The following is a 24,250-nucleotide window of genomic DNA, read 5'->3' on the forward strand; positions in this document are numbered from 1 at the left end:
CAGTTCAACAAAAGACACTAGTAGCAGGTTTATTAAGGTTTATTTTACTCTGTGTAAGCGGCGATTTTAAACTACTCAACGCTATATGACAGGCTTTGAAGCTTCAATCACGACAGACAAATTCACTATTAGCAATAAGCATCTGTAATCGATCAGCAAAAACAGCTAGCAAGATGCATTGTCTTTTCAAATGCGCTGCCTTAGCCGTAATGCTAGCTCTGTATGGGATCCTAAGGCTAGCCGGTCTGTTGCCATCCCTTTTAAATATAGCTTAGAAGCTATTGGTATTAGTGCTAATGAAGACTTGTAATTATATATAGTTATAATCAGACTTACTAATATAATTAACAGAGAGCAGGAAAGTCGAGGTGTAGATCGCGCAGGTAGAGAATGACTGCGTGCATCTGTCCTTGTATACGGCTAGCGTCGAGGCACAACAAGAATTGAGCGACACAGACAATATCCTAGACCACTTGTATAGCATGGAGCTATCTAATTGAGGAGATTCATCAAAGTAGTGGCGTCAGATCGACGATAAGGGTTTCTTACCATTAAGTTCACGCTGTCGTTTCTTCAAGTCGATCCTCATGCATGTACTTCAATCCATTGAACAACTCTTGATAAAGACGACATGTGAATGTAGCCTAACATAAATTCGATCCAAGAAAGTGTGAAGCTTTCAAGTCTTTATGATAGTGCTGCGAGCGAGCTTAGTTCACCTTATCAAGACATAGCAGACTAACTTACTCGATGCCGAAAACAGGCAAGGACCAGCGCAGCTACATCACTCAGCTCGACTGAAGCTTGGGCTGGTGGGCAGTTTTTGTCTGTCACAAGATTCCAAGTTGTTAGAAGTCACGGGACTTAATAACCCGCGTTTGCATTCAGCTGCGGCTGTTGACTGGGCACTTCAACCAGCAAGAAGTGCCAGTGAAGGACCGCCATAGCCCACCGAAAGGACTGAATAAGGCTACTAACTTCAGGCACAGTAGTTGTTTGAGACTCCGCCAAACTGAGCAGTTTGAGCAAAGCAGATAAACTCTCCTATCACACACATGGGATCAAACCATAACTAATATAACAGTAGTAAGAATCAATACGAAAGGTAGACTACCACTGAATGATACGTATTAAGCATCGCTTCAGTCAGAGAACACGAGGACCCATTCTTCTCAGCTCGGGGAAACTGCGATAACAGCTGGGCCGATAAGCCGGAGTGGCTCAATGCAGACTATAGTCTTCAACTACCTCGTTGTTATTATTCCGACGTGCAAACACGCCACTTGGGTCATATAATCTACCTGTAATCGTTGCTAGAGCATGCTGGCGCTAAGGTTTATATGTTTGCCAGAGTCGCTGGACCCTAGTGCTAGGCGCAACAAGCAAGCGATAGACATATTGATTACCTGATTGGGCGTGGTACGAGCCAGAATGTGGTCTTTTTACGCCTGACGCGGTAATCAATCCGTCAATCGTTCGCTTATTGCAGACTGTGCAGGACAGGACCTTGTTACATGACACATTACCCGATACCTTAATGGCATTTTTGATTACGAGAGACTAGGTTTGTGGTTTCCTTTCATTTTGAATTAGGCTCAAGCAAGCTTCCGGGATCAGGAATAGCATGTAGCTCATACATACAGCAGTGTTTTCTTTGCATAACAAGTCTACATTGGCAGCTTCAACGCCTAAGCCCACATCTGCTTGAATTTACCATCAAACTCCCCCTTCAAACACAGAAATGCTTTTAGTACCTTTGGTAGGCGCATGTCTACATCATCCCATCCCTTCGTCTCATCATCCTCATCATCCCAAACTCCAATTGGAGCCCAGACGTTTGTTGAGGTTGAGTCATTGCCTTCCTGTCCTGCATTATCGTCGCTTCCGATTGTCGTGTTATCGTCCTTTGATTCTTCATGAACGTCACCACTGCCTTTCAGATCAGTTGCGTCTGCCTCGGATGGCGAGGAGGGTTTTATGAAGTTGGTCAAAGCTGTTATGATCGTTGCGAGGACGAGAGAGAAGTCTGGTTATTCGTTAGCAAACAATCATCGATGTTTTGGAGGAAACATACCGTTCAGGTGGAACCAGACATCGGACCTGCGGATCTTGTTTGCTTTCTCTAGGGCATTCAGATCGCCATGCTTGTAGAAGTCATACAAGTACGCGTTGAGTGGTACTGTAGATTCCGGATGGATCGGCAAGTATGGCACAACAGCTTCTTCCAGAAAGACACCAGAACGTACAGTACTACAGAGATCGGAGATACTATCAAATTCGTCGCCATGACTCGAAAGTGAGACGAAGTGGGAGCGAAGAACTGTGTGCTGATTCGCACCTGGGGTTATGTTGAATTGCTCGTCCGACTGACCAATTCGTATCCCACTCAGTGGCAACGTGTCATCCGGATCCTTTAGATGCTGATCAGCGAAAGTTTTGGCATAAGTGCGGAAGATTGCTAAGGTTTCGTTATTGTGAGCTCGGAGCGTCTTTTCCGCTTCCTTCGGCAACGGCGGTAGGAAGACGATTGAAGGCGACCGCTTCACGACCTCCTCGATAAACTCTCCATCGACGCGTTTGCATTGTTGCCGACCAAAGATGTGTGATAGTACAAGCATAATTGTTGAACAGGTTTGTTGGGGACTGGAATCGATGTCCTGGCAGAGATCATGGAAGTATCCCGAACTGAGGAGGACGTGAAAAGCCCAGGCGGAGTTCTCGGTGTAGTATAAGTGATTGACACACCCAGCAAAGTTGATCGGCGAACCATCAAGATCCAGCAAGGACTGGCGTCGAAGATATTCGATTGAGAAGCGAAGATGGTGTAGGACAGCCATTTTGGACTTGGGGGAGCCAAGGTAGAGTCGAGGCTGGGAAAGAATAGAGTTGATTGTACGAATTGCGAAGTCGGAGTTGCTTGAGCCATGAAGTAAAGTAGCTAGCCGCAATACGAGCGATGTTGTGATAGGAAAATGTCCGTTCAGATCTGGAAGTCTTGAGCTTATGAGACGGAACACTCTTTCAACAGGGATTCCAAGAAACAGGATATTCCCAAGTAGGTCAAACCCTCTTCGACCAGCTCGACCGGCACACTGGCGGAAGTTGAGCGCAGTAAGGAAAACAGAGTCTCCAGCGAAAACTACAGTTTTACAGGGCATATTGATGCCCAGCGCAAGAGTGCCTGTAGCAATTACAACTTGCAGGTAGCCCCTACGGAAAAGTATCTCCACCACTTGACGATATTTCCGATTCATACCTGCATGGTGGACGCCGATGCCTCGACTCAAAGCACTGATAAGCCATTCTGCGACACCTCGATCACGAAGTTGCTGCTTGTATATATTGAGCTCCGATTGCAACAGTTTATGCATGTTGGCGAAGTGGAAGCCATTGATCGGAGCACAAGGATTGAAACTATCCCACTTGGAATGCTCTGCAGACGCGGCTTCGCGTTCACTGTCCAATCTTGACACTCTCTCTTCGTCGTCCTTCTCTCTCCTGTTGTCGCCTCCGCGCTTAGCTTTCATTCTGGCTGTGCTCTTTCCATCCTTAGACTTGGTCTTGATCACTTCTTGGTCTTTCTTGAACCTTTCGAATGCCGCAAGTTTCTCTTTCCACGAGGTACTCGTGGCTTTCCAAGCTAATTCACTTATCTCCAGTTCTTTCATTACATCTTTCATAAGCTTTTCACACTGATTACGATCGTAATTGAAAACAATCGCCGGAAGGGCGTTCTTAGCATGCAGATCGACAAGCGCTGGGAGAATGATCGAAGAAAGGCTCTCTGTATTGACATTCCTGGCTTCAAAATTACCGCCAAAGATGTGTTTCGTGCTGAGAAGGTTGCGGGTGATGGGTTTGACCAGCGTTTTGCTTAGATCCTGCTGAACTTTCTCAAATGGCGAGCCCTCACAGTTCATCCATTCCAGCAGCTTAGCCTTCAGTTTTTTCTCCCATTCGAATATGTGGATCTTTTTAATCACATCCGGAAGTGCGTCGAGGCTGAGGTCCAGTGGAACAACATACTCCTTTGTTGCGTGCTTTTTCATCGTTTGCCAGAGCCAAAGACAGTCCCGAGCCTCCAGATGGAGATCCTTCGGTATTCCTCGAGATTTGTTATTCAAACTCGAGATAGGATGGACGAAATAAAAGGCTTCCATTCCGTCTAGGCCTGGCGTATGGATAGGAGAGCTTTCCGGTAGGCCTGTAAAGCAAAACTTCTTTGGAGGAGCGTAGATGAATTTACGTAAGTCGGAGTATCGGTGGTGGTGCTCAATTGTGACAAGTTTGTTCCCATTTGCTTTTTGAGTTGACCCAAGCCAGGTACTGAACTCCTCTGGATTTCCAACCGTTGCAGAGAGGGCTATGATAGGACAAGGTGACTGCAACAGCAACTGTTCCCAGATCACTCCATCTTCTGCCTGACCGATGCAATGGACTTCGTCGAATATTATCCGCTTGATACGGCAACTCCAAGAGTTTTCCTTTTCAGCATTCAAGGGAGCTAGCAACATAATCTGGAGGATGTGGGGCACGGTCACCAAGATCTGACATCCAGTAGCGTTGTTGATTCGATAGTCCCGTGTGTGAATTGCCCAAACCGATTTCCCCGGTCGTTTGAATGACTTGGAAAAACGTGCTTGAATTTCAGCGGCAATCTGATTAACAAGAGCTTTGGTCGGTGCAACGTAGACGATGACGCCATCGTCATCATTCGTGAGGACTTGCTTCATCGCATAGAAGGAGATGAACGTCTTGCCGGCACTAGTTGGTGCAACAACGAACAAAGAATGGTTCTCATCAATCGCGTCAAGAACCTTGCGCTGCCATGCATCGGGACGGAACGGAACACGTTCGTCTATAGCTGAGCCAATTTCCCTCTCAAGGTATGGTCCACAATGTTCCAACTGGAACATCTTTGCACCGCCTGGGATAGAGAATTTGTTACGGTCAATGGAGGCAGACACAGAAATTCTGGAGATCTTTGCCTCGTCGAATACGCAAGTGAATTCGAGTGGCCGACTGGTAGCCTCCGCCTCGTATTTGAGCGCAGGGAGTTTCAAGACCTTCAAGATCACCTCTAGGGAAGCCGAAATCTCTGGTGTCATTCCTGACCTCGTCTTCAGCAACTCCAGAAGTGTGTTCCAGATCAAAGCTGCAAAGTTTCCACCAGCTTCTACAGCTGTGCTGTTATAACGTTCCATCCAGATCCGAAGTAGGCAGTCTATTGTGTATAGCTCCACTTCTGGCTTAATCAAACTGTCATAACGTAATCTCATGGAGTAATCCCGGGCTGTGAGGTACCGAAGTTGCAGATTAGATTGACAACCGAGCTCCTTACACTTCACCTTCCAGTAAGCAGCGTCTATTTCTCCTTTGGATTGAGTCTTTGCTCTCTTGATAGCGGCTGCCGCCTCAAGAGCCATTGTCTTCCCACTCTTCTTCATCGGCTTGCTCGTTTTTTTGCCACCTTTAGAACTCCCTCCTTTCTCGAGCTGGTTCGAAAGACGGGATACATCCAGTACAAGAGCCTTTTGTGTTTTGGGTGGCTGTAGTCGCTGGTTCACAACGATAGTTTCAGGCTCCAAGACCTTCCCAGCTGCATTGGTAAGGCTGGCTGCATATGCATGCATTTCAGCCATATACAAATCATTCCGGCGGCGAGCAAAATAACCGAGCTTCTGTGTCGCTGTCTTCAATCCAAGAGCTTTTCTATGATTGTGCCAATGCGATAGTTCTTGGAAAACTTTGGCATTGTCATGTGTTGCCTCGTTTGAGCATCTTTCATCCAGCTTCAGGCTGACAGGAGCAAGGTGCTTATCGAAGATAGCATTCTTGAAAGGGAGAACAGTCTGGTCATTGCTAGGAACTGAGTAGCGATACCGGACCGAGTCTTTGGAAGCCTGATAATCGGTGATCATACTGATAGGTATTATCCCATCAAAACCATTCTTGGAGGCCTCAACGAATGTATCAAGCAGGCTGTTGTATTTCTTCTTGACAGCTTTGTTGGCTAGTAGCGTATGGCGAAAGCAGCCATCGCGGATTAGAGCAGCAAGCAAGAACCCATCGAGGAGATCTGCAAGATTGACTGGGAGATTCAGAACATCGAGCTGCTCAGACAGTTCTTTGTTGCAGAGTAGGGAAGCTGCAGTTTGTGCGAATGAACAAATGAGGGTCTGAGCAGTGTTGTTTGTGGTAGTTGACGGCCTCCGGTTTGCAAGCGGGAAGTACTGAAGTGCAGCAGTATGTAGGAGGAAGGCTGAGGCTTCGTCACCAGATATTGTGCCATGCTGCATCGCTGTACGAAGGACGAGAACAGTAACCACGTCTCTTTCCGACGGCTCAAAAATCCCTCCCAAATTTTCCAATGCAGGGCTCTTGATGGATGGTACATTATGAAAAGCTGCGGCGTAACAAAATCGGTCAAACCCCTTCTGATCCTGTTGTCGTGAGGACTCTAAAATCACAATCATTGCCTAGGACATAGTTAGAACAATACACGACGCGACAATAAAACTGGAAGACTTGCCTTACTGTCTGCGCATTGTAGCTCATTGATCAGGGCAACATTGTACCGATTACTCATGAACCAAAGAATCATAGCTCTAAGGTTAACTTTATGAAGGTGTCCAGCAGATGGAGAAGAAGCTGAGTTTTTCGTTTCACGCAGAAACATTCGATCTCCCTCGCATGCCTTGAGATCTTGGCCGCTATCTGAACGTAGTGCCGCCGAATTTGATTTTGCGGCGTCTGGCATGGCGCCATCGTGACACATGACGAAGTAAGTGCCACTTTCATTGAGGTACTTCACAAACTCATCATCTGTAAATGAATTAAACCGTTTAAACATGATTCTCTTGTCCGAACTCAAGTTGCGTGCCAGATGCCTGAAGATAACCGATCGCGCCAGCGCATACTTAGGCCAATCTGTTCGACCTGCATTTGGCGGGACACAAAGCTCTTCATTCTGGTCAAAGCAGACAACCCGGAACCGACATTTCCTTGAGAGCAAGTCTTGGAGGAACTTCTCTACGATGTATACCGCGTGGAGCAGTTGAAAGCCATCTGGTCAATGCATAAACGCTATGGTCAAATTTTAGTGGAGGCAACTCCTAGTACTTACTACCGAAGTTAAGCTTTGGATTGGAAAAGCATTGAAGTAGGAGCGAATCGAATTCAACAAGGAACATTTCGCTGCCCGCGTAGTCGCCAATAAGATCTACACGACGGGAGGAAATGGATTTGTACCAGGCCAAGACAGCGTCCTTTTCCGAATCACGTCCCATAGTAGCGCAGAAGAGGAGAGGTCGATAGAGGGTTTGGTTCATCTGTAAGTCTCAGAAGTTATGCTTATTGCTTGAGCGCAAGCACACCGCAACTGTTGTGTAACCCAGCGTATCAGAATGTCATGCAAGGCAAACGTCAGGACATGCACGTGGCGATACATCAACAATGGACCGCTTGGGAGGTTCGGCAGGGCCTATCGAACGCCAAAATCAAAGCTACTAGCGCAACATTGCCTCGGGATAATGCAGCCACAATACGTTGCACCTACTCCTTGAATGTTCACGAGCGCTCACTAGCTCCCCCATCAAACTAGGTCCTGAGCTAAGCCTACACTTATCAATGGCTTTCCGCTGGAATCCCACACTCCGAAGCACAAATGCGTGATGCTACACTATTCATGCCTGACACAGCCCTTGTCGTGTTCGCATCGATTCCAACCCACCTACTGACGGAACTTTTGGGAGTTAGCATGCGTGGAGAAGCTAGTATTATATGTTTAACTATTCTTATTTTGCACCGGCGTACCTCGTGAATCACTATCCTAACAAGGTTTAATTCAGAGAGTGAAAGATCTCACATCCGAATCGTATCGGTTCGCTGGACGAATGACAGTGGTATGCGAACGCAAAGCTGAACGCTTAACAATGTAGATTTATGGGAAGCATGCAGACGTACCTTTGGTATCGTGGTACAAGAGCCTTGTCACCCACTGCATTACTCTCTCTATGCACAAGTGCACAAGCTAAGCTCGTATCCACTCCGCAATCCGCCTTCTACAGCACCAATGAAGGATATACCAAGTCTTCTACAGTTACAACCTAGCCGGCATTATCCAAGCTTTCAGCAAAGCCATAACTCTCATTAGAACGAATCACTGGCGGTTGAATATCAGCCAGTTGATGTACATGGCTCTCAACACGCAACTTGCGCTGCATATCGGCCACGTGTTGACATAATTCACCTGGATATGTGCAGTAGGCAGAGCAAGCCTGCTAGCTGGAACATGTCAAAGTACATTGAAATGTGAGCTGTGATTGGTGATAGCTTGCGCTAGGACTCAGGTCAAGGGAAAGGCTAAGATGCATGCCGTACCTCCATTTGCTCTCATGCAGTAGGCTCTTCGTACCAAGTTACTACAGTTCTAGAGATTAGAGCAACGGGCTGATCATATGATGCAATCCTCAGCTCCAGACAAGAGTGGTTTGATCGTGACATGACCAGTGAAAACTGCATGTTGCTGAGTAGAGGTATTGCGGTGGAAATTGGGATGCAGCAAGGTTGGATGAATGGAGCGGCACACCATCAGATGGTGCACTTAATATACACAAGGTTCGCATATTGTTGCAGGCAACAAGGTATCAAGAGCAAGTAAAAGCTAATCCGTAGTCTTACTGGTTACTCTCGATGGAGCTCCGTACCTTGAACTGACAAGTGAGTTGGGCTGCTCCTGCAGAGCATTTTCATTGCCAGTGATATCGGCTATCTAGCTACGCTTGTGTTTGGGCGTCAGTATTGGCCATTGATTGTGGAAGAATAAAGCTACAGCCACCCTCTCAGATGACTCACTGGAGGAAATTATCCTCTTAGCGTATGCACTGACGCTAAGCCTTATCTGTCAGACAGTGAGCTTATCTGTATTCGACTATTTGCGAACATGGGCTGTCGCAATACCCACATTAGGTTAGCATCACATAATGCCACATTTCGGATCAAAGCGCTGCTGTCCCTCCCAAAGGCCCTTGTTAGAAGCGAGTAAGAATGTTGAGAGGAAGTGGCGACCAAAGACCTGACATGTTCCCTATCCTAACGCTCGCAGCATATGATCATCATCAGAGCTTACGTGCTACCATTTATCACCTTCCAGATAGAGACTAGCCCTAGAAAGGACGAACTGTAGGCAGGCTTTCCTCGTCTTGTTACAGCTTTGAATTGGCAGTGGCCCTATCATGCCTACATGCCCTCATAAGTAGTTAGCTAGTCATGATTGTGATAATATCGCAAGGTGCTCGTCCCACGTCTGGCTGGTTCTTGCTGTGAAAAATCGCTAAGTAGATGGCTATCATCGCATCTACGTGCATGTAAGCGCGTCTAGTATCTGTAATTTCAGCTCTAATTAGGCTGTACTGAACTGGACATATTGTGTGTAATATAGCGACTAAGCTTACAAAACCATATCTACGTTCTCTGAGACGTGCAGAAAGCCACTTATGCGCGAACGCGTGATCTGCGGTATTTTCTTACACTTTTTGAAGAGCTTCGGCGCGACTGGCGTAGATGGACTGAGAATGGATGCACTCATATTGAAAAGAGTTGAGTTTAGCTATGTGGCGACAATGTCTTTTGACGATTTGCTCGATGGAGAATTGATGGTGCCCTTTCATGTCGCGGAAGAGCGCATCTTCTGCGTATATATGCACAAATTTCCTGCTCTTACATATGATGGATGGTAATTCACATGGTTAAAACAATGAGTCTTTCGAAAACGTCAACGAAAGTTGTACCTGCCCCACCTCTCCAAGCTTACTTACTAATCTATTCCAGGGCAAGCTTTTCGAAAGACCTATCGAGACCGCGCTCCGTTGATGACAATGCAAGGGTAGAATGTTCGCATGATGCATCTCATCTTTTTGACCGTTTCAGGTTAGCGTGAGCATAATGCTTAACCCTAGTCTTGACTTTATCAACATTCAAAAGCGACCATGCTTGACAACAAAAGCTGGAAAGTTTTGTTTCACATATAACTTATCCAAGTTATTATTTCATGACAGTATCCATAGTCTGCATCATGCTCGATGTCGTATAGTAGTTATTGGAGTACTTATCATCAAGATTTTAAATGCGGGCAGTTTCGCCATGTCGAGAAGAAGACACTGAGAGGCTTCCCATGGCGGCGAGAGGCCGGGGATCGTATCAAGTTGGTGACATAGCACCGTAGTGTATGTCGCCGTATTACACACCGCGCGAAGTCAACTTGAACCCATAATATGTATTGCGAGATTGCTTATCGAAGTGTTGATTACTAGCCCTATCCCTAGTAAGCTGCACTTCTTTTCCAAACAGACACATTTGAATCAACTTACAGTAGTTAGCTTACGCGAGTAGTAGATTTGCACACACAAGTCAGAGCTACGAAGAGAGCCCGTGTACTGATATATGATGCTTTGGCTTGAGTAGTGCTTCTGAATCCTATCCCACACCTTGTACGAAACCTAGCCGTGAACCTTTGGCATTTGGTGTTGTCTAAACGATAACCTATTGCGACAAGGCAGGCGGAAAGATTCTATGGAGGGGGCTTTGAGCGAGTTAGCAAGCAGCACTTGGGTTCTCTCCATAAAACTGCCTAGGGAAAGTCAACAACAAAGAGAAATACTACACACATCCAGACATTACTGTCCCGAAAACGCCGAGATCATTTCCGAAGGGTTTAATATGGACGACGTGGGGCCTTGCCCTCTAACGAGTGTACTCCAATCCCCTACCACACCGATTACGCGAGTGGCATCACAGAGCGCTAAACCTTCATACGGGAAAATCGAGCAAGACACTTTCACTACCGCGAGAATGGCAAAACAGCTCCGTAGGTCGGCTAGATTAGTCGTTCTGGGAAAGGGAACGGTCACGAGCGATGAGCAATTACGAGAGGCGCGCGCTGATCGTGACGGAGAGGGGACAGCGTCAGTCGAAGAAGGCCAAGGAAAATTCAATTGCAAACGAAAAACCAAGGCAGCTGAAGCGGCAATGGCACTGGCTACACCAACGAAAGAGGTTTTGATAGAAACGGTGATTCCCTCAGACACAGACGAAGAAATCCTGGGGGACGTAATATTCTCTATGTTTGGAGCCGATGCGACGAGCGATAGGAGAACTTGTGTAGGGAGTATATACCACAGTCAGTCAAGTATACACGGGGCGCCAGTTGACAGAAACCGTATGCCTGACGATCCCTTGGGCCTCCGAGCCATGTGTTGGGAGCGAGGAGCTGACCCTGTGAAAAACTCATCTAATAGTAGCTTCGGTGAAGGGACTGCGTTCCGGTTCTTGGTCTTCCTGTTATTTGACATCTTCTTAGCCATTGTCAACGTTAATGCAAATGATTATTGATCTTTGTGACAAGTAACTCAAGCGAAGCATTTTCCATGTGAACGCTAGCATACTTCGGTGCAGGTATGGACTAGATAAGCTGCGTCCTATATAGGAGCCTACCCCGCAGGTGGATACCACTTGGCACCAGTCGCGTCAACCAAAGAAACACCTGGTAAATATGTCTTTGAAACTTAGTAATTGATGCTGTTTCCAGTTCGACTCATCCATCCTAGTTACGTCCATTTCGTAGTTATCCGATCTCAGACGTATCTGGTGAAAATCGTGGTAACACAAAGTGGGGTAAGCTTCATCTTCAAGTATCTCACCTTTCTCTTGTTCACCTCTTTTCACGCAAAATTCCCTTTGTCATGGCGAACCAATGTCCTATTTGCTCCAAGCAGTTCGTTTCGAAAATAGCGCTGAGGAATCACACAGGCACCAACGACGCAACCCTCCGCCGTGCTCACATATGCCGCAAATGTGAGCAGAAGTTCTGCAGCGAGAAAGCGATGGTGCAACATCACGACGCACCGTCTCATCGTGTCATGTTTAGCTGCGACGTGTGCAAGAGGCCTTTTGCAAGCAAGCAGGCTATGAAACAGCATAAGAAGTCCCCATTCCATGCGAGAACACTAACTCGGGAAAAACTTGCGGCTGGGTATGCTGCGAGTGCGTCGTTGAATCCAAAGAAGGTAGGTTCATTATCTCGTGATACGACAGGAAGCATCGTACGGACACTAACATGTGTCCGAGGCTTCATCTTACCAAACAGAACCCCGTACCCAAGCGGCGCCCTGCAATTCGATCAAGGAGGGCGCGTCCAGCGGCACTGACCATTGGGACGAGCACTCCAATAAAGAAGACGCTCGGACAGAAGACGATTTTCGGGCGGCTAGGGGCGAGGATCAGAACTGGGCGCTTTGCGATACAGATTGTGGGTGGTGTGGACATTGCGTTGATGCAGTCGACTACTGAGTCCTGGCCAGCATTAGCTCAATAGAGGTCTTCTGGCATAGACTCGATGCTGTTGTGCTCTATGCAGCGCAGTACTCGGTGAAGATAGACTCTGGAGGCATGCAGCGTGCTCACGGATTTGGCCCTTAAGGTCATGACGACTCCACGGCGCCTCGGCAGCAATGAGAGGTGTATAGGAACGTTCACTGGTTAATTGTGTAGTATCTGGAGCGGATGTTGATTCCTGGAATTAGAGTACTGACTATCATCACTGCTACTTTTCAGTTTGCATTGAGTGAAACTGTGCGCCAAGACGGCAGCCCACTTTAGACCTTCGGGTTGCTTGGCCAACCCCATCTTACTAATGTCTTGATCTTTCCGGTCTATAACACAGAGCATCTTGTCACTACCACGCCCATGGTCCAGATCCGCGCACCAGCACCGCCATCCTCCGCCCCCTCCCATCCACAACTGCAGATTCTCTTCCGCCATCCTGGCTATGACGATGGCAACAATATTCTCTTCAAGTTACATGCCTCTGACATGGACGACAATGGGCAGCCTGGCCTCTATGCTCAGCTTGCGCTCGATGCCTGCACCATAATTGCTGGGAACTGCGCCGGCAAGTGCTGGCTGTCATTGCTGCGAGACGGAAGCGCCTCCATCGACCCGGCCAGCACGCTGCGCGGACGTAGCTACTACTTCCACCTCGACGGCGCTGATGATGATCCGTATGCTATTGTCCCAAACTTCCGCCAGTGGAGCTACCCGCACGACCACCTTCCCATACACTGGCAGCAGATGGCGCCCAATGTAAGCATCGCGTCTTCCGGTATCACTTTCGTACCTTCGAACCTTACGGCCGCCCTACTGATGCGCGACGGTTCATGTCGCCTGAGTGGCTGTCGCGAGCAGCTTCAGGTCGCGCACGTCGTGCCTCAGGCCGAGCTAGACTGGTGGAGGACCAACGAAATGTCGCGGTACAACACGGGCTCGACATCTACACTCGACGATACGGCCAACGCGTTACTGCTGCGCGCCGATCTACATATCGCTTTTGACAAGCCCCGTATCGCCTTTGTTCCTAAGCCGACCGGTGACGGCGGCGACATGCGGCTCGTTGCGCACTTGCTAGAGTACTCGCCCGAGCTCGAGCATCTTTACCACAACCGCGAATTGCACCCTACGACGGTGGGCATTGATATGCTGTATGCGCGCTTTGCATGGACCGTCTTCTCGCTACTCGACGCATTTCTCGAGTGCAAAACCGATCGACGTCTCGCCTTGCGCTCTTCTGAGGTCTGCGTGGCAGATGCTCGTGGCTTTGTAACTGCCGCTAACTGTGAGCTCTTCTCTACTGCCGCGACGAAGAAACGCTCGCAGAGCCCCAAGAAGCGCAAGTCTGAGCGTGACACTGTGCTTGAGCATAATGAGCTTCAGGGCTCTATCGATTTGAGCCGCCGAAAACGCGAATCTGCTATCAAAGCTGAGACTTCATCGCCCGATGCCACCCCAATGAAGGGCTCCCAACCCTATCCGATATCTCTCATTCTTCGAAAGCCTGTTCAATCGCCCACAAAATTGCCCCTCTCGCCGCTCGATTCCTGGCCGTCTTCCCACCCTCCGATACCGTCGCTCGCACAAACCTGGCTCAGCGCCGAACGCCAGCGGTCAGACCCTCACAGCATGTGGAATAAGGAGCGTGACTGGGCGCGGGACGTTTGGGACGGCAGGACACTGACGGGTGACGACGTGCGGCGGTGGTTCGAGGTCTGCGGCGTTGAGATTAGAGATGAATGACTGTTACAAGAAGCTATGGGCTTATAGTCGGTAGATCTGCTGCGTACGTTTGACTGTATGCCTCTTGCCATCACCTGAGCTGCTGCTTACATGAACTGCCGGGCGTGGATAACAATAACGGGATATCTTAATGAGTTTCGCGAGAATGGCACACGCCCAAAAAGTCCGCTCAAGCAATATGCAGGTGACCACCGCAACACGACAGCGCATAGAACTCAGTAGTAATAATATAGTAGATGTCATCTGATCAGCCCCAATTTAACACTGCTCAAGAGCAAAGATAAATTGAGTTGAATTACTACGACAGAATGCTACAGCAAGGCCTAATCTACCCTTATGAGAAGTTGATTAAGTGTGTTGTTGTCGCGGCATTGTGGACTGGTGTGGCCAACTCACTTGTGGAACACGTCAAAACGAGGGCTCTGGCTAAGAGAACAAGCTAATAGCCCCTACTGCGTACCGAGAACCACTCCGCGATGAGAAAGAACTATAGGTACTCCAATCTCAAAGCAACAAAATCATTTGCCCGTCCTAGATATTAATACTACATCGCTTGGATCACTTACAAAGAGGGTCGTCTCCTACCACCCGCCACTCAACGTTGAAAGATTATTAGGTTGTTATTGTCTTCGCGCCATGTTTGCAAAATGTCTTGATTTGCGGTAGAGCTGTACTCCTCCATCACAGATTTGTTACTATGCCTATACGATCTGATACAATCCATGATATGGTAGTATCTAGCTTTTCAGCCGTACCAACCCGCTTGTAGGTCATCTTCAGCTCTATGGCAGCGATACGAGAATGTTTTATGCAATGTTGCTACCCTAGCAGATAGATACTTACCAAAGAGCGACCTTAGCGGGGTCAGCTTCGAACTAGTTTACACGTCTCAGTTTGCACGTCTCATGTAATGAAGTCTATCGTAGTCCAAGCCATGTTAAACATTGAGCTAAGGTGTGGCCGGATGCTTCCTAAGAATATATGGACAATGAGCATATGACGCTGTCGTCTAAAGCCCTCCCGCGCGCCCAAAATCGATGTTTCACATTTCAAGTCTACACCCTGGCCTCGTTCCTGGCTTCGTCGCTGAAGACTGCAGCCGCTTTCGCAAGACGATCGGCTATCTTGTTATGCTCCCTGGAATGTGCCAGAACCCAACCTACGTTGTTTTAGTTTCATATGCAGCTAACATGCACTTTGATACCAACCTTCACGTTCTCCGCCTCGTGCTTTGTTAGTATGCCATCAAGGGCGAGGAACAGATCCGAATTCGCTGGTTTAGAACCTTGAGTTGTGCGCCAATCGTTTCTCTATAAGTACAGTCAGGAATGGTTTGAGAAGCCTCCGTCAGAGAAGTCAAGACATACCTTCCATCTTGGTAGCCACTCGGTCATCCCTTTGATGACATACTCGGAATCAGTAGCGATAATCCAAGCTTTAGTATCGCTCTTAGGGTCCTTATCATGAGCTTCAGAGAAGAATTCCAAACCTGACTTTGCTGCATAGAGCTCTACTCGCTGGTTCGACCGCAATGGGAAGCTGCCCACTGTGTTCGTGATTGGCTTTGACATTTGGCTGCTATCATCATTGCCGTATGCTACACCAACTCCTGCTTTAGCCGCAGGCTTTCCGTTATTCGTACATGCACCATCGATGAATATGATGTGGTAATGGTAGCAAGGCTGAGCTGGTCGATGGCTGCGAGGAAGGTCCAGGAGTTGATTGTTGCATGCGCAGCAATGTAAGAGGAAGTCATTGCATTGAGGGCATTCTTGGACGAGTTCTGGTAAAGGTCGATCTATAAGTGCAGGACAGAGGTTGAGCCTTCTGCCAAGGATGAGATCTTCCTCCCTATCTATTGTAGTAGGCATTCTCAGTACGAAATAAAGTTAACTAGTCCAGATGTTGAGCTACTAGTAATCTCTTGGCATTCGTGTGACCGCCGCTTCACTGTTGGCGTTCACGTTCCTCAGTCTTATGTACTTCATCTCTCGTATTGATGCCCCGCTTTGGAGTTGAATGATAGCACTGGTGTTCCTCGCTATCACGCAAGCAACTATTGAACAGAGTATACCTCCTCAACTCTCTAGTAATTCTATTCCCTCCGAAAGCGATGATGAGGTCGATGGTGCTAACACCAATCTTCCTCTCTGAAAGGTAGGGTCTTATCCATGTAGGCTGCCATCGTGCCCCAATTATGGTAAACTCTGGGTCCTCCGAAGCAACTTTCTTCTTGGTCTGAAGGAGGAAGATGCATACAATACAGTAGCAACGACACCAGTTGTACGTCGTATGATCGAGAAAGAGTGGCGTTACACGACCAACCCTAATCTGCCACTCCAGGCGACCCCAGAATTCTGTTCGCGATAGGATTCAGACGAGCACGTATGGATATATGGGTTCAAGGATAACGCTGGAAGGGTGATAAGAGGTCGGGGCACGATGAAGTAAATGGAAATGCATAAGGTGTCACGACGCCAAAAAAACGCAGCAAGGAAAGACAGCATAGCTTCCTCCTCATTGCCGCACTGCTGTGACCGTTACTCCTGCAGATAGGGGGAAACTTCATTTCGAAAGAACCGGAACTCGTCATATCTAGGACAATAAGTCTTTCGTGTATGCATGTTCAGAAGAAAGGTCGAATTTCCAATGTCAACGCCATCATGGGCTTTAGAAGAAACACTTATACTTATACTTAAGCTACGAAAGTTGTAACATTTATGCTTTGCTCATAGATATCATCATGCTGTTAATAGTCCATATTCTCTGAGAAACCCATGCTAGAGTAGCCACGGATCGAACTCAACGCACTGCGGTGTGTAAATAGTCCAGCCATTCGACCACCGGGAATAGTAATCACAGCTGCCTGTCGCGCATGTCCAAAAACCTAACCCAGGTCTTCCCCGCGCAATGCCCTCTCGATCTTGTCGACTAGGGACACCGCAATAACAAGTCGGATTACTGTTACATACGCCACGCTCATCATCCCAAGTAACCCATCCTTCTTCGTTGTTGCTTTTGCATAGCATGCATATATAATATGGTCGACTGGCGTTTCCGTTCGGATTTGACGGCCGTGTGATATGACGATCCAAAGTTGCTGAGCCGCAGACGCGACAATGAGGCCGAAGAAGAGGAAATTGAGGTTGTAAGGGCCGCCTAGTAAGGAACAGCAGGATCTCAGACACTGAGACGTCTAGCCTTCAAGTTAGCGACACGATAAATCAGCGGTTGTGGATACTGGCCAGAATATGTGGGATGTCCTGGCCCCAAAGCCTCAACTTCCCAAGTCTCAGTCATTATTGCACCTTTATTCGTGTTTCCCTGTAAGTATGAAGCCAATATTAGGTGGGCAAATAGAATATTCTCGTACCTGCTCAGAGCAAAAGAGCAGATTATGTGCTGGCGGTAGTCATCGGTCATTTAATTACCCCGCTTGGTTATCGCTCGTGCTTGCCGAACACTGGCGCCTGATCTGGGTACTTGAGACCCACTCGAACCCATGACTTAACATGTGTGGCCCCAATAAGACCATTCATAAGAAAAAGCTCGCCTTTTCCAACGTAACCGTGAGCTATTATATAATAGAACTCTTTAAGAAAGCCTCAAGTGCAATGGCTTTTCGCTCACACAACACTAAACTCTTACTTAGCCGCGGAAGCGGCCTGCTGGCTAGATTGTGCTATTGTTTTGCATGATGTGTACAGATGATACGTATACAAACAACGTTATTTTGTCTCACTATATTTATAGGAACACAACAACTATAACCACAAAGAGTACTCTTGCTGAATGAGCCGAAACTTGGTTATTTGCCTTTGACCTAGACAAGTTACGCAGGAGCCTCCTGAAGTCATTCCCAGCGTCACTGAGAGATTCAAGCAAAGGTGAATTGGCTGGGCCAACTAAGTATCTATTGCACGTTCGGTAGCTCGTATCTCATCGTGTCTGTTAGCGCAATTGCCCTATCGAGCCCTACCTTGACACATAACACCCAACAGCCTTACTGTTCTGAGACTAAACCTGTGTTCTACTAGTATTTAAATTTAGAACGGATGAGGATAAGAACTTATTCCATCATAGTATTTACGTAGGTACAACCTAGGCAATTGTTAGATTGTGTAAATAAGGCGTTATCTTAGTTGAGTAGCTGTAATATGAGAAGATTCTTGGAGATGCTGCTATGCACAGCGCTATCGTAAAAGCATCGCTGATTTCACCAGGACGAAAGTAACCAATATTTAAGCAGTTTGACAATGATCTAAGTTTTACTGTAGCCCATCGAGTTACAATCTGTAGAAGAAATAGTATCTAGCATCCATGCGAAGGTAAAGTTAAGTGTCTTCATAACCGCATCCAAAAGAGACCCAATCCCTTGTGCGAGTAAGAAATTACTTCCGATCTATTACAACACATACTTTATCATCTTTGTCAAAGTAGTGCCCTTCGCTTTTCAAAAAGTCTCGATCTCCAAGCCTGAATCCTTGCAATAGAAGCAACCTCATATCAGCGCATTTTAGGAAAAAACCGTCCCATTCTTCTGCACTTCCATGAATACGGTTCGGGTTATTGAAGTACGTCACAACGAAAGCAACATAAAACTCGCGTAGTTTAGAGTGCATAGCACTGTTATCGCATGCATGTTCTACATCACTTGTTGTGACTGCTGTGTTGAAAGAAGTGGCTGTGTGCTGCGCATATATACGACCCATGGCGTAGTTCTTGAAGCCTATGCACAGGAGCTTACCGCCAAGAACCCAGCATTTAGCGTCAATGCTGGCCTTGCTAGCTATTTTCTGCTGCTTTAAGTGATTGGTACTGACGCGTCTACTTCTTGCTCATCTGGAACACCCTCTTCAAATGTAATCCCGATTCGCCTCCAGCTGCATGCGATGTTGCCTTCGGCCGACCGCGCTTTGCTTTACCTACGGCCTTTTTGGCAGCATCTTGTTTAGCACGTTCTGCACGTTCTGCACGGTCCGCCCGAATAGCTTCGAGTTCTTCCTGTCTCATTACCTGTCCTTCGCCATTCTTCCCAAGCTTTTTCAGGATATCTGATCTTGTGTTTCGGCGAGACTTAGACTCGTTATTGGCAGCTTTAAGAAGTCCAATGTAGTTCTGGTGAAGGGCTTGTCGGGCAATAAACCTTTCAGCGGCATTGGCAAGCTTCTGAACTAACTTGTGACGGCGCATTTCGTTTGGCTCGTTATTATCAGAATCTTGCTTGATGAGATTGACTAGCTGTGCTACAGCTTCTGATGACACGGCTGTCACTGGCGTTTGAATTACTCCATCTTGTGTACTTTTGACTTCATAGGGTAATTGGGTAGTCAGTGGAACTTCTGGCTTTACGATATCACGAAGAACCCTAGAAGGGTTGAATGGAAACAGACCAGTCTTAGCCCACCCAGCAAGTATGTTCTTCTTCGTCATCCCGTTTTTCTCGCACGACTGTATATGGTAGTGAAGTGCTCTTTGATGACATTCGTCAAGCCTCCATGGTAGCACCGCTCGACCGCACCTCGGTACGCTGTTTTCAATGGCCGGAAAACTGATACGCCACAGGGTTGTGTCTTGTGAGACGTGTGAGAGGGCAGTCTACATAGAGTGATGTTATTCTCGAAGTAGAGTTCAAAGATCTCAAGGGTTTCATGTGTTCCAAAGCCATCGCAGATGAGTATCCGTGGCTTTCCATTAGTACGAGCTTTAGTCTGAGGGTCAAAAACTTGCTTAATCCACTCTAGGCCGATAAAAGAGTCGTTGTAACCTATTTTGGAAAGAGCTTAAAACCACCCAGAGCTAGGGTATGTTGTCCAGTTACTCCTATGAGTAAATGCAGGCCAGATAATTATCGGATTGAGACACTCACCGCTTGCTGACACGCATTCGATAGCAGTTACCATCGTCCGCTTTTTGCCAGTTCCTCTATAGTTCTGTCGGTCATTCTTACCTACAAGAACTTTAACGGAACTAAGCATAGAGAGCATAGTGTCTGTCTCGTCCATATTATAGACGTTTTTTGGCAAGACGTCTGATCTACAGAGTTCCTCCTTAATCACATCAAACCAATGTACTACCTTGTCATATATATTGTTATCATAACGCTCCCACGCCATAGGCCTATATTCCTCGATTTGATGTGTGGATGGCGGCGACGAAAGGCTTGAGGCTAATTCTTCTTCGGTGCCTTGGAGGGTCGTTTCGTAGCACGTCAGCTGGGGATACAAAAGGTAAGTGCAGGTATATATACTTGACACGTATAGGAGTTCCAACTGCACTCATTTGTAATGTGAAAGCAACAAGAGCTTTCTCCTCAGGTGGGGTAAGATATTGTTGGCTTTGGGCCTTCTCCTTCGTCAAAGGTCGTCCGCGCTTCCGATAGTATCGAGTATGGTAGGGAATTTCTTCTTCGGCTCCTGCGGAGGAAGCCCCGTTTTCAGGCATATCTCTAGAGGCAGTTTGCAGCAGCACTTGGCTAATCGTCCCCATGTCTGCTATGGTGTTACGAATGCTGGTATTCGGGCCAGCACGATGCACAGCACAGCTTCTAGGCTGAACCAAGGAACCTGCCTGTGCTAAAAATAGAAGCCACGTGACCAATACAAATGCTTCGAGAAGCGGCAAATGACCGTCACACTGCTAGGTGAAACTGTTCCCCAACTATCACCGCATTCGTATACGCTACCATATCATCATCTAATCCTGACTTTAGATTGAGCCACAATGTCACCGCTCTAGACTGGACTGCGACCTTTTTACAAGCTAATTTACCGACGCAAACAATACTAGAAAGTACAGTAGCATCTAGGTTCGTGCGCGTGCCGGATTCGCGTTATTCTCAAGCGCGCCTCATACGCGCCTGGTTACTACCGACCCGCGAAAACCCGCACCACCTGAGAGATGCGCATTACATCAACTGCTGAAACAAAGACAACGATTGCTATGCTTCCGATGTTAGAGCAACATGACCTAAAGCTGCTCGCATATAGCGAAAGAGTAGGTCTAGCCGTCCAAACAATGGATCGTAACCCAAACATGACCAGAAGACGCGCTGCTTCAATCTTCAAAGTTAAACGAAGATCAATTCGTGATCGATCCGTTCACAGCCCTGCTGAGGCAACCACAGCTTCCGCCATCGTCGCCCCAAACAACCAAGAAAACAGCAACTTCCATGCCTTACCTACCGAACTAATCTGCGCAATCCTCGACAATCTCATATCCGCACGAGACGTCGTTGCTGTTGGACAAACAAACGAGACCTTGCGCCACGTTGCGATCGACCATCTTTGCCGGAATGCCTGTCGCTACAGTGCCATCAGCTGGGCTATATATGCAGGACGGAGAACGCTTCTTCAGTTACTGTTGCAAAGAGGCGCCGCTCTTGTATACAAAAAATATCATTTCGATTTGGCTTTACCGATTGCGGCAGCAAAAGGGGATGAGGTCATGATCAAGCTGCTGATTGATGCCACTATCAATATATATGGAACAGTCAGCGACTTTGATGTTGTAATGTCTGAAGGTGTGCTTCGTGGCAATGCGCATATCGTAAAGCTTGCGCTTGATATGTGTACAACCGTGGGATTCGACTACACAAAACTCTATTTTGGAGGACTTGTAGATGCTTCTTACAAAGGACGAGAACAAATAGTGAGAATGCTCCTCGACGAGGGCGTACCCGGCAATGAAACGCGCGGTAGAGTTGATAGAGCTCTTTATTTAGCTGCAGGCGCTGGTCATGAGCAGATTGCAAAGCTACTGCTTGAAGCTGGTGCTAATGTTAATGCAATAGGATGCGGTAACGACAGCGCGCTTCAAAGAGCCTCATCAGCAGGTCATGACACAGTGGTGAGGCTATTGCTGGAATCTGGCGCCAGTACGAGTAGACATCGAGGCTTGTTCTATGGCAGTGCACTCCAGCAGGCTTCGGAATATGGCCACGAGCGGGTGGTAGAGTTGTTGCTCAGAGCCGGTGCTCGTGTCAACACACCCGGTGGGCGTTCTGGGACTGCACTTCAAAGAGCTCGAAGAAATCGACACATGAAAGTGGTCAAGCTGCTTCGAGATGCTGGTGCGAGGGAAAATATGCTAGTGTAGGCTACCAACACAGTGTGCAGATTATTGATGGCCAATAGAGCCGTGAACGATGTTATTACGCTAGGCAGTGCTGTGTCGATTGATTGCCGTGCTAGGAAGTGCGTCACACCTTGACTCCATCGAGCTAGGCAGATACATAACAGTATAGAATAGGGCGTGTCAATAAATGACGTAACCAGAGCTACATAGAAGATCAGCTTCAGCCGCTACACAACGCGGCGTGTAGAAAGGTACTAGGAGTGTTCAAAACAGCTCCAACTATCCCAACAAGTATCGAAGCTAGCTTGCCGTCACCAGCTATACGGCTAAGCCAAACAAATCGAAAATACGCTTTGCGAGCTATACAATTAGCCCAAACCCATCCAACTACAATAGCTATTGCAAGGTTACAAAAAACAACCCTTTAATAATTAAAACAGCAAAACAAGACAAGACAGCTGCGCGCTATTACGAACTCTATCCTATTTACCTAAGAGATAGAAGAGATCATCCTATACAAGTTTAGACTATGGGATACTCGTAACTACAACATCTCTATATTAAAGAAATCTAAAGAAGAGGCGGCCGCCCACAAAGATTATATCCAAAAAAATAGAGGATAACTCTATAGTAATCTACTTAGACGCCTCTAAAACTAGAGACGGGGATGAGATTGGAGTAGGCCTAGCAGTCTATAACCCTAACCAAGAAGAAATCTACACAGAGACAAAGAATATAGGCGAGCACCAACTCGTCTATAATGGAGAGCTTGAGGGCATCACAACAGCTTTTGAATACGCTGCTAAAATAGCTTAAAAAACCAGAATATCTACGTTTACACTGACAACTAAGCTGCCATCTATAGGCTCCAGAGTCTATCAGATAAGCCTAGCCAGCAGTGGGTAATTCGGTGCCAAAGAGCAGCCAAAGCTATCCAGAACAGAAAAGCAAAGATCTTCTTAAAATGGGCTCCCAGCCATACAGATATAGAAGGAAACGAAAAAGCAGATTCCCTAGCAAAAGAAGCTTAGAAACAAACACCAAAAAATCACAAACAAGCCTAGCCTTCCTAGGCACCAAGATCAAGCTCCTCCAACGAGCTAGCCAAGCAGAAGAATGGAGAAAGTACAGGGAAACAGCAAGAGAGAAGAAGACTAGCTATGGAGCTATCTTTAATCTAAAGCTCAAAAACCAACTAGCAATCCCAAGAGGCACAAAAAGAGACATTTTAAGCTCTTTCTACTCTCTTAAAATAGGACACGGATACTTTAACGCCTACTTAAAGAGATTTAAGAAAAGAGAATGCGAACTCTGCAGATGCGGGCGACCGCAAACTGTAGAGCACTTACTTCTATACTGCGGCTTCTACAGCGTAGAAAGAAACCAGCTTAAAAAGACTCTAACCCAGAAAATACTCAGACTCCCACTCTTATTCCATAACACGAGTGGTATAGAAGCTATTCTAGCTTTTATTACGAGCACGAGGATACGAACAAGAAAGTGGCATCTAGGCAAAGAAGGCTAGAAGGAAAAATAAGAAAAACAAAGAAGAAGAATTTGATTTTATTGGCGCTATCTCCTTTCTCCTAAGAGAGCTCGCTGAAAGGTAGCCTAGCTGCCCTACATCTCTCCTTGTTACCAAACTGCTCTTTAGCACTGGGCGTCTAGAAAGCTAATCATAGAGTTAAACTGCGTGCGCAAACTTGGTGGGGTGGACAACTCGCTTATCCAGTACGTTACCTATTTGTTGAATAGGGTTTCCAGATTTCTCACGTCCGTGTCTTTGAGGCATTTGTGTAGTTGGCAGGAAACTTAACTTGAAGAGCTATCGTTTTACCTTGAGCGCTGGAGGTGGTATTCTCGTCGTAAGTCATCATGGCACGAGAGTGAATGTTCGACGCCGACTGCTGCCACGCATAGAGCAATCAATATTATATGTACCTATAATAATTCCAATTCAAATATGAAAACTTTTAACGTATATGAAATTACCTACAGAAAATTGCCTTAATATATATAAAATTAGATGTATAGCCGTAAGATGACG

The 24,250-nt window shown here is 47.0% G+C and overlaps 9 protein-coding genes across 9 annotated transcripts; 4 read left to right on the forward strand and 5 right to left on the reverse strand.

The window, feature by feature from the left end:
• Positions 1 to 1,613: 1,613 nt before the first annotated feature.
• On the reverse strand, positions 1,614 to 7,289 carry PSV08DRAFT_380081 (uncharacterized protein; the record flags this gene model as incomplete). The annotated part of the gene is made up of 4 exons (XM_066093384.1): positions 1,614 to 2,026; positions 2,075 to 6,479; positions 6,533 to 7,068; positions 7,127 to 7,289. 4 exons carry the CDS (start codon positions 7,287 to 7,289, stop codon positions 1,689 to 1,691), a joined length of 5,442 nt encoding a protein of 1,813 aa, XP_065948452.1. The 3' UTR covers positions 1,614 to 1,688.
• A 2,878-nt stretch (positions 7,290 to 10,167) lies between these two features.
• Positions 10,168 to 11,391, forward strand: PSV08DRAFT_229265 (uncharacterized protein; the record flags this gene model as incomplete). Its single annotated transcript, XM_014221515.2, has 2 exons — positions 10,168 to 10,324; positions 10,393 to 11,391. The coding sequence occupies exon 2, from the start codon at positions 10,573 to 10,575 to the stop codon at positions 11,389 to 11,391; it is 819 nt and encodes a 272-aa protein (XP_014076990.2). The 5' UTR covers positions 10,168 to 10,324; positions 10,393 to 10,572.
• A 331-nt stretch (positions 11,392 to 11,722) lies between these two features.
• Positions 11,723 to 12,601, forward strand: PSV08DRAFT_327021 (uncharacterized protein). Its single transcript, XM_066092724.1, has 2 exons — positions 11,723 to 12,065; positions 12,127 to 12,601. Exons 1-2 carry the CDS (start codon positions 11,742 to 11,744, stop codon positions 12,346 to 12,348), a joined length of 546 nt encoding a protein of 181 aa, XP_065948453.1. The 5' UTR covers positions 11,723 to 11,741; the 3' UTR covers positions 12,349 to 12,601.
• A 134-nt stretch (positions 12,602 to 12,735) lies between these two features.
• Positions 12,736 to 14,446, forward strand: PSV08DRAFT_327028 (uncharacterized protein). The gene has a single exon (XM_066092725.1). It carries the CDS (start codon positions 12,745 to 12,747, stop codon positions 14,125 to 14,127), a length of 1,383 nt encoding a protein of 460 aa, XP_065948454.1. The 5' UTR covers positions 12,736 to 12,744; the 3' UTR covers positions 14,128 to 14,446.
• PSV08DRAFT_327041 (uncharacterized protein) lies at positions 14,129 to 14,483 on the reverse strand. The gene has a single exon (XM_066092726.1). The coding sequence runs from the start codon at positions 14,368 to 14,370 to the stop codon at positions 14,149 to 14,151; it is 222 nt and encodes a 73-aa protein (XP_065948455.1). The 5' UTR covers positions 14,371 to 14,483; the 3' UTR covers positions 14,129 to 14,148.
• Positions 14,484 to 14,961: 478 nt separating this feature from the next.
• On the reverse strand, positions 14,962 to 15,998 carry PSV08DRAFT_229270 (ribonuclease H-like domain-containing protein; the record flags this gene model as incomplete). The annotated part of the gene is made up of 3 exons (XM_014221518.1): positions 14,962 to 15,286; positions 15,332 to 15,437; positions 15,495 to 15,998. The coding sequence occupies 3 exons, from the start codon at positions 15,996 to 15,998 to the stop codon at positions 15,183 to 15,185; spliced, it is 714 nt and encodes a 237-aa protein (XP_014076993.1). The 3' UTR covers positions 14,962 to 15,182.
• A 791-nt stretch (positions 15,999 to 16,789) lies between these two features.
• PSV08DRAFT_327062 (uncharacterized protein) lies at positions 16,790 to 17,502 on the reverse strand. Its single transcript, XM_066092727.1, has 2 exons — positions 17,373 to 17,502; positions 16,790 to 17,323 (listed from the first exon to the last, which is right to left on the reverse strand). The coding sequence occupies exons 1-2, from the start codon at positions 17,425 to 17,427 to the stop codon at positions 16,908 to 16,910; spliced, it is 471 nt and encodes a 156-aa protein (XP_065948456.1). The 5' UTR covers positions 17,428 to 17,502; the 3' UTR covers positions 16,790 to 16,907.
• Positions 17,503 to 18,518: 1,016 nt separating this feature from the next.
• Positions 18,519 to 18,923, reverse strand: PSV08DRAFT_187187 (uncharacterized protein; the record flags this gene model as incomplete). Its single annotated transcript, XM_066091961.1, has 1 exon — positions 18,519 to 18,923. A coding segment is annotated over one exon (405 nt), but the record flags the coding sequence as incomplete, so codon positions are not given.
• A 2,743-nt stretch (positions 18,924 to 21,666) lies between these two features.
• PSV08DRAFT_327084 (ankyrin repeat-containing domain protein) lies at positions 21,667 to 22,405 on the forward strand. The gene has a single exon (XM_066092728.1). The coding sequence runs from the start codon at positions 21,694 to 21,696 to the stop codon at positions 22,222 to 22,224; it is 531 nt and encodes a 176-aa protein (XP_065948458.1). The 5' UTR covers positions 21,667 to 21,693; the 3' UTR covers positions 22,225 to 22,405.
• The last annotated feature ends 1,845 nt before the right edge of the window (positions 22,406 to 24,250 follow it).

This window comes from Bipolaris maydis (assembly GCF_028858645.1).
Source record: "Bipolaris maydis strain C4 unplaced genomic scaffold PSV08scaffold_13, whole genome shotgun sequence".
Classification (NCBI taxonomy): domain Eukaryota; kingdom Fungi; phylum Ascomycota; class Dothideomycetes; order Pleosporales; family Pleosporaceae; genus Bipolaris; species Bipolaris maydis.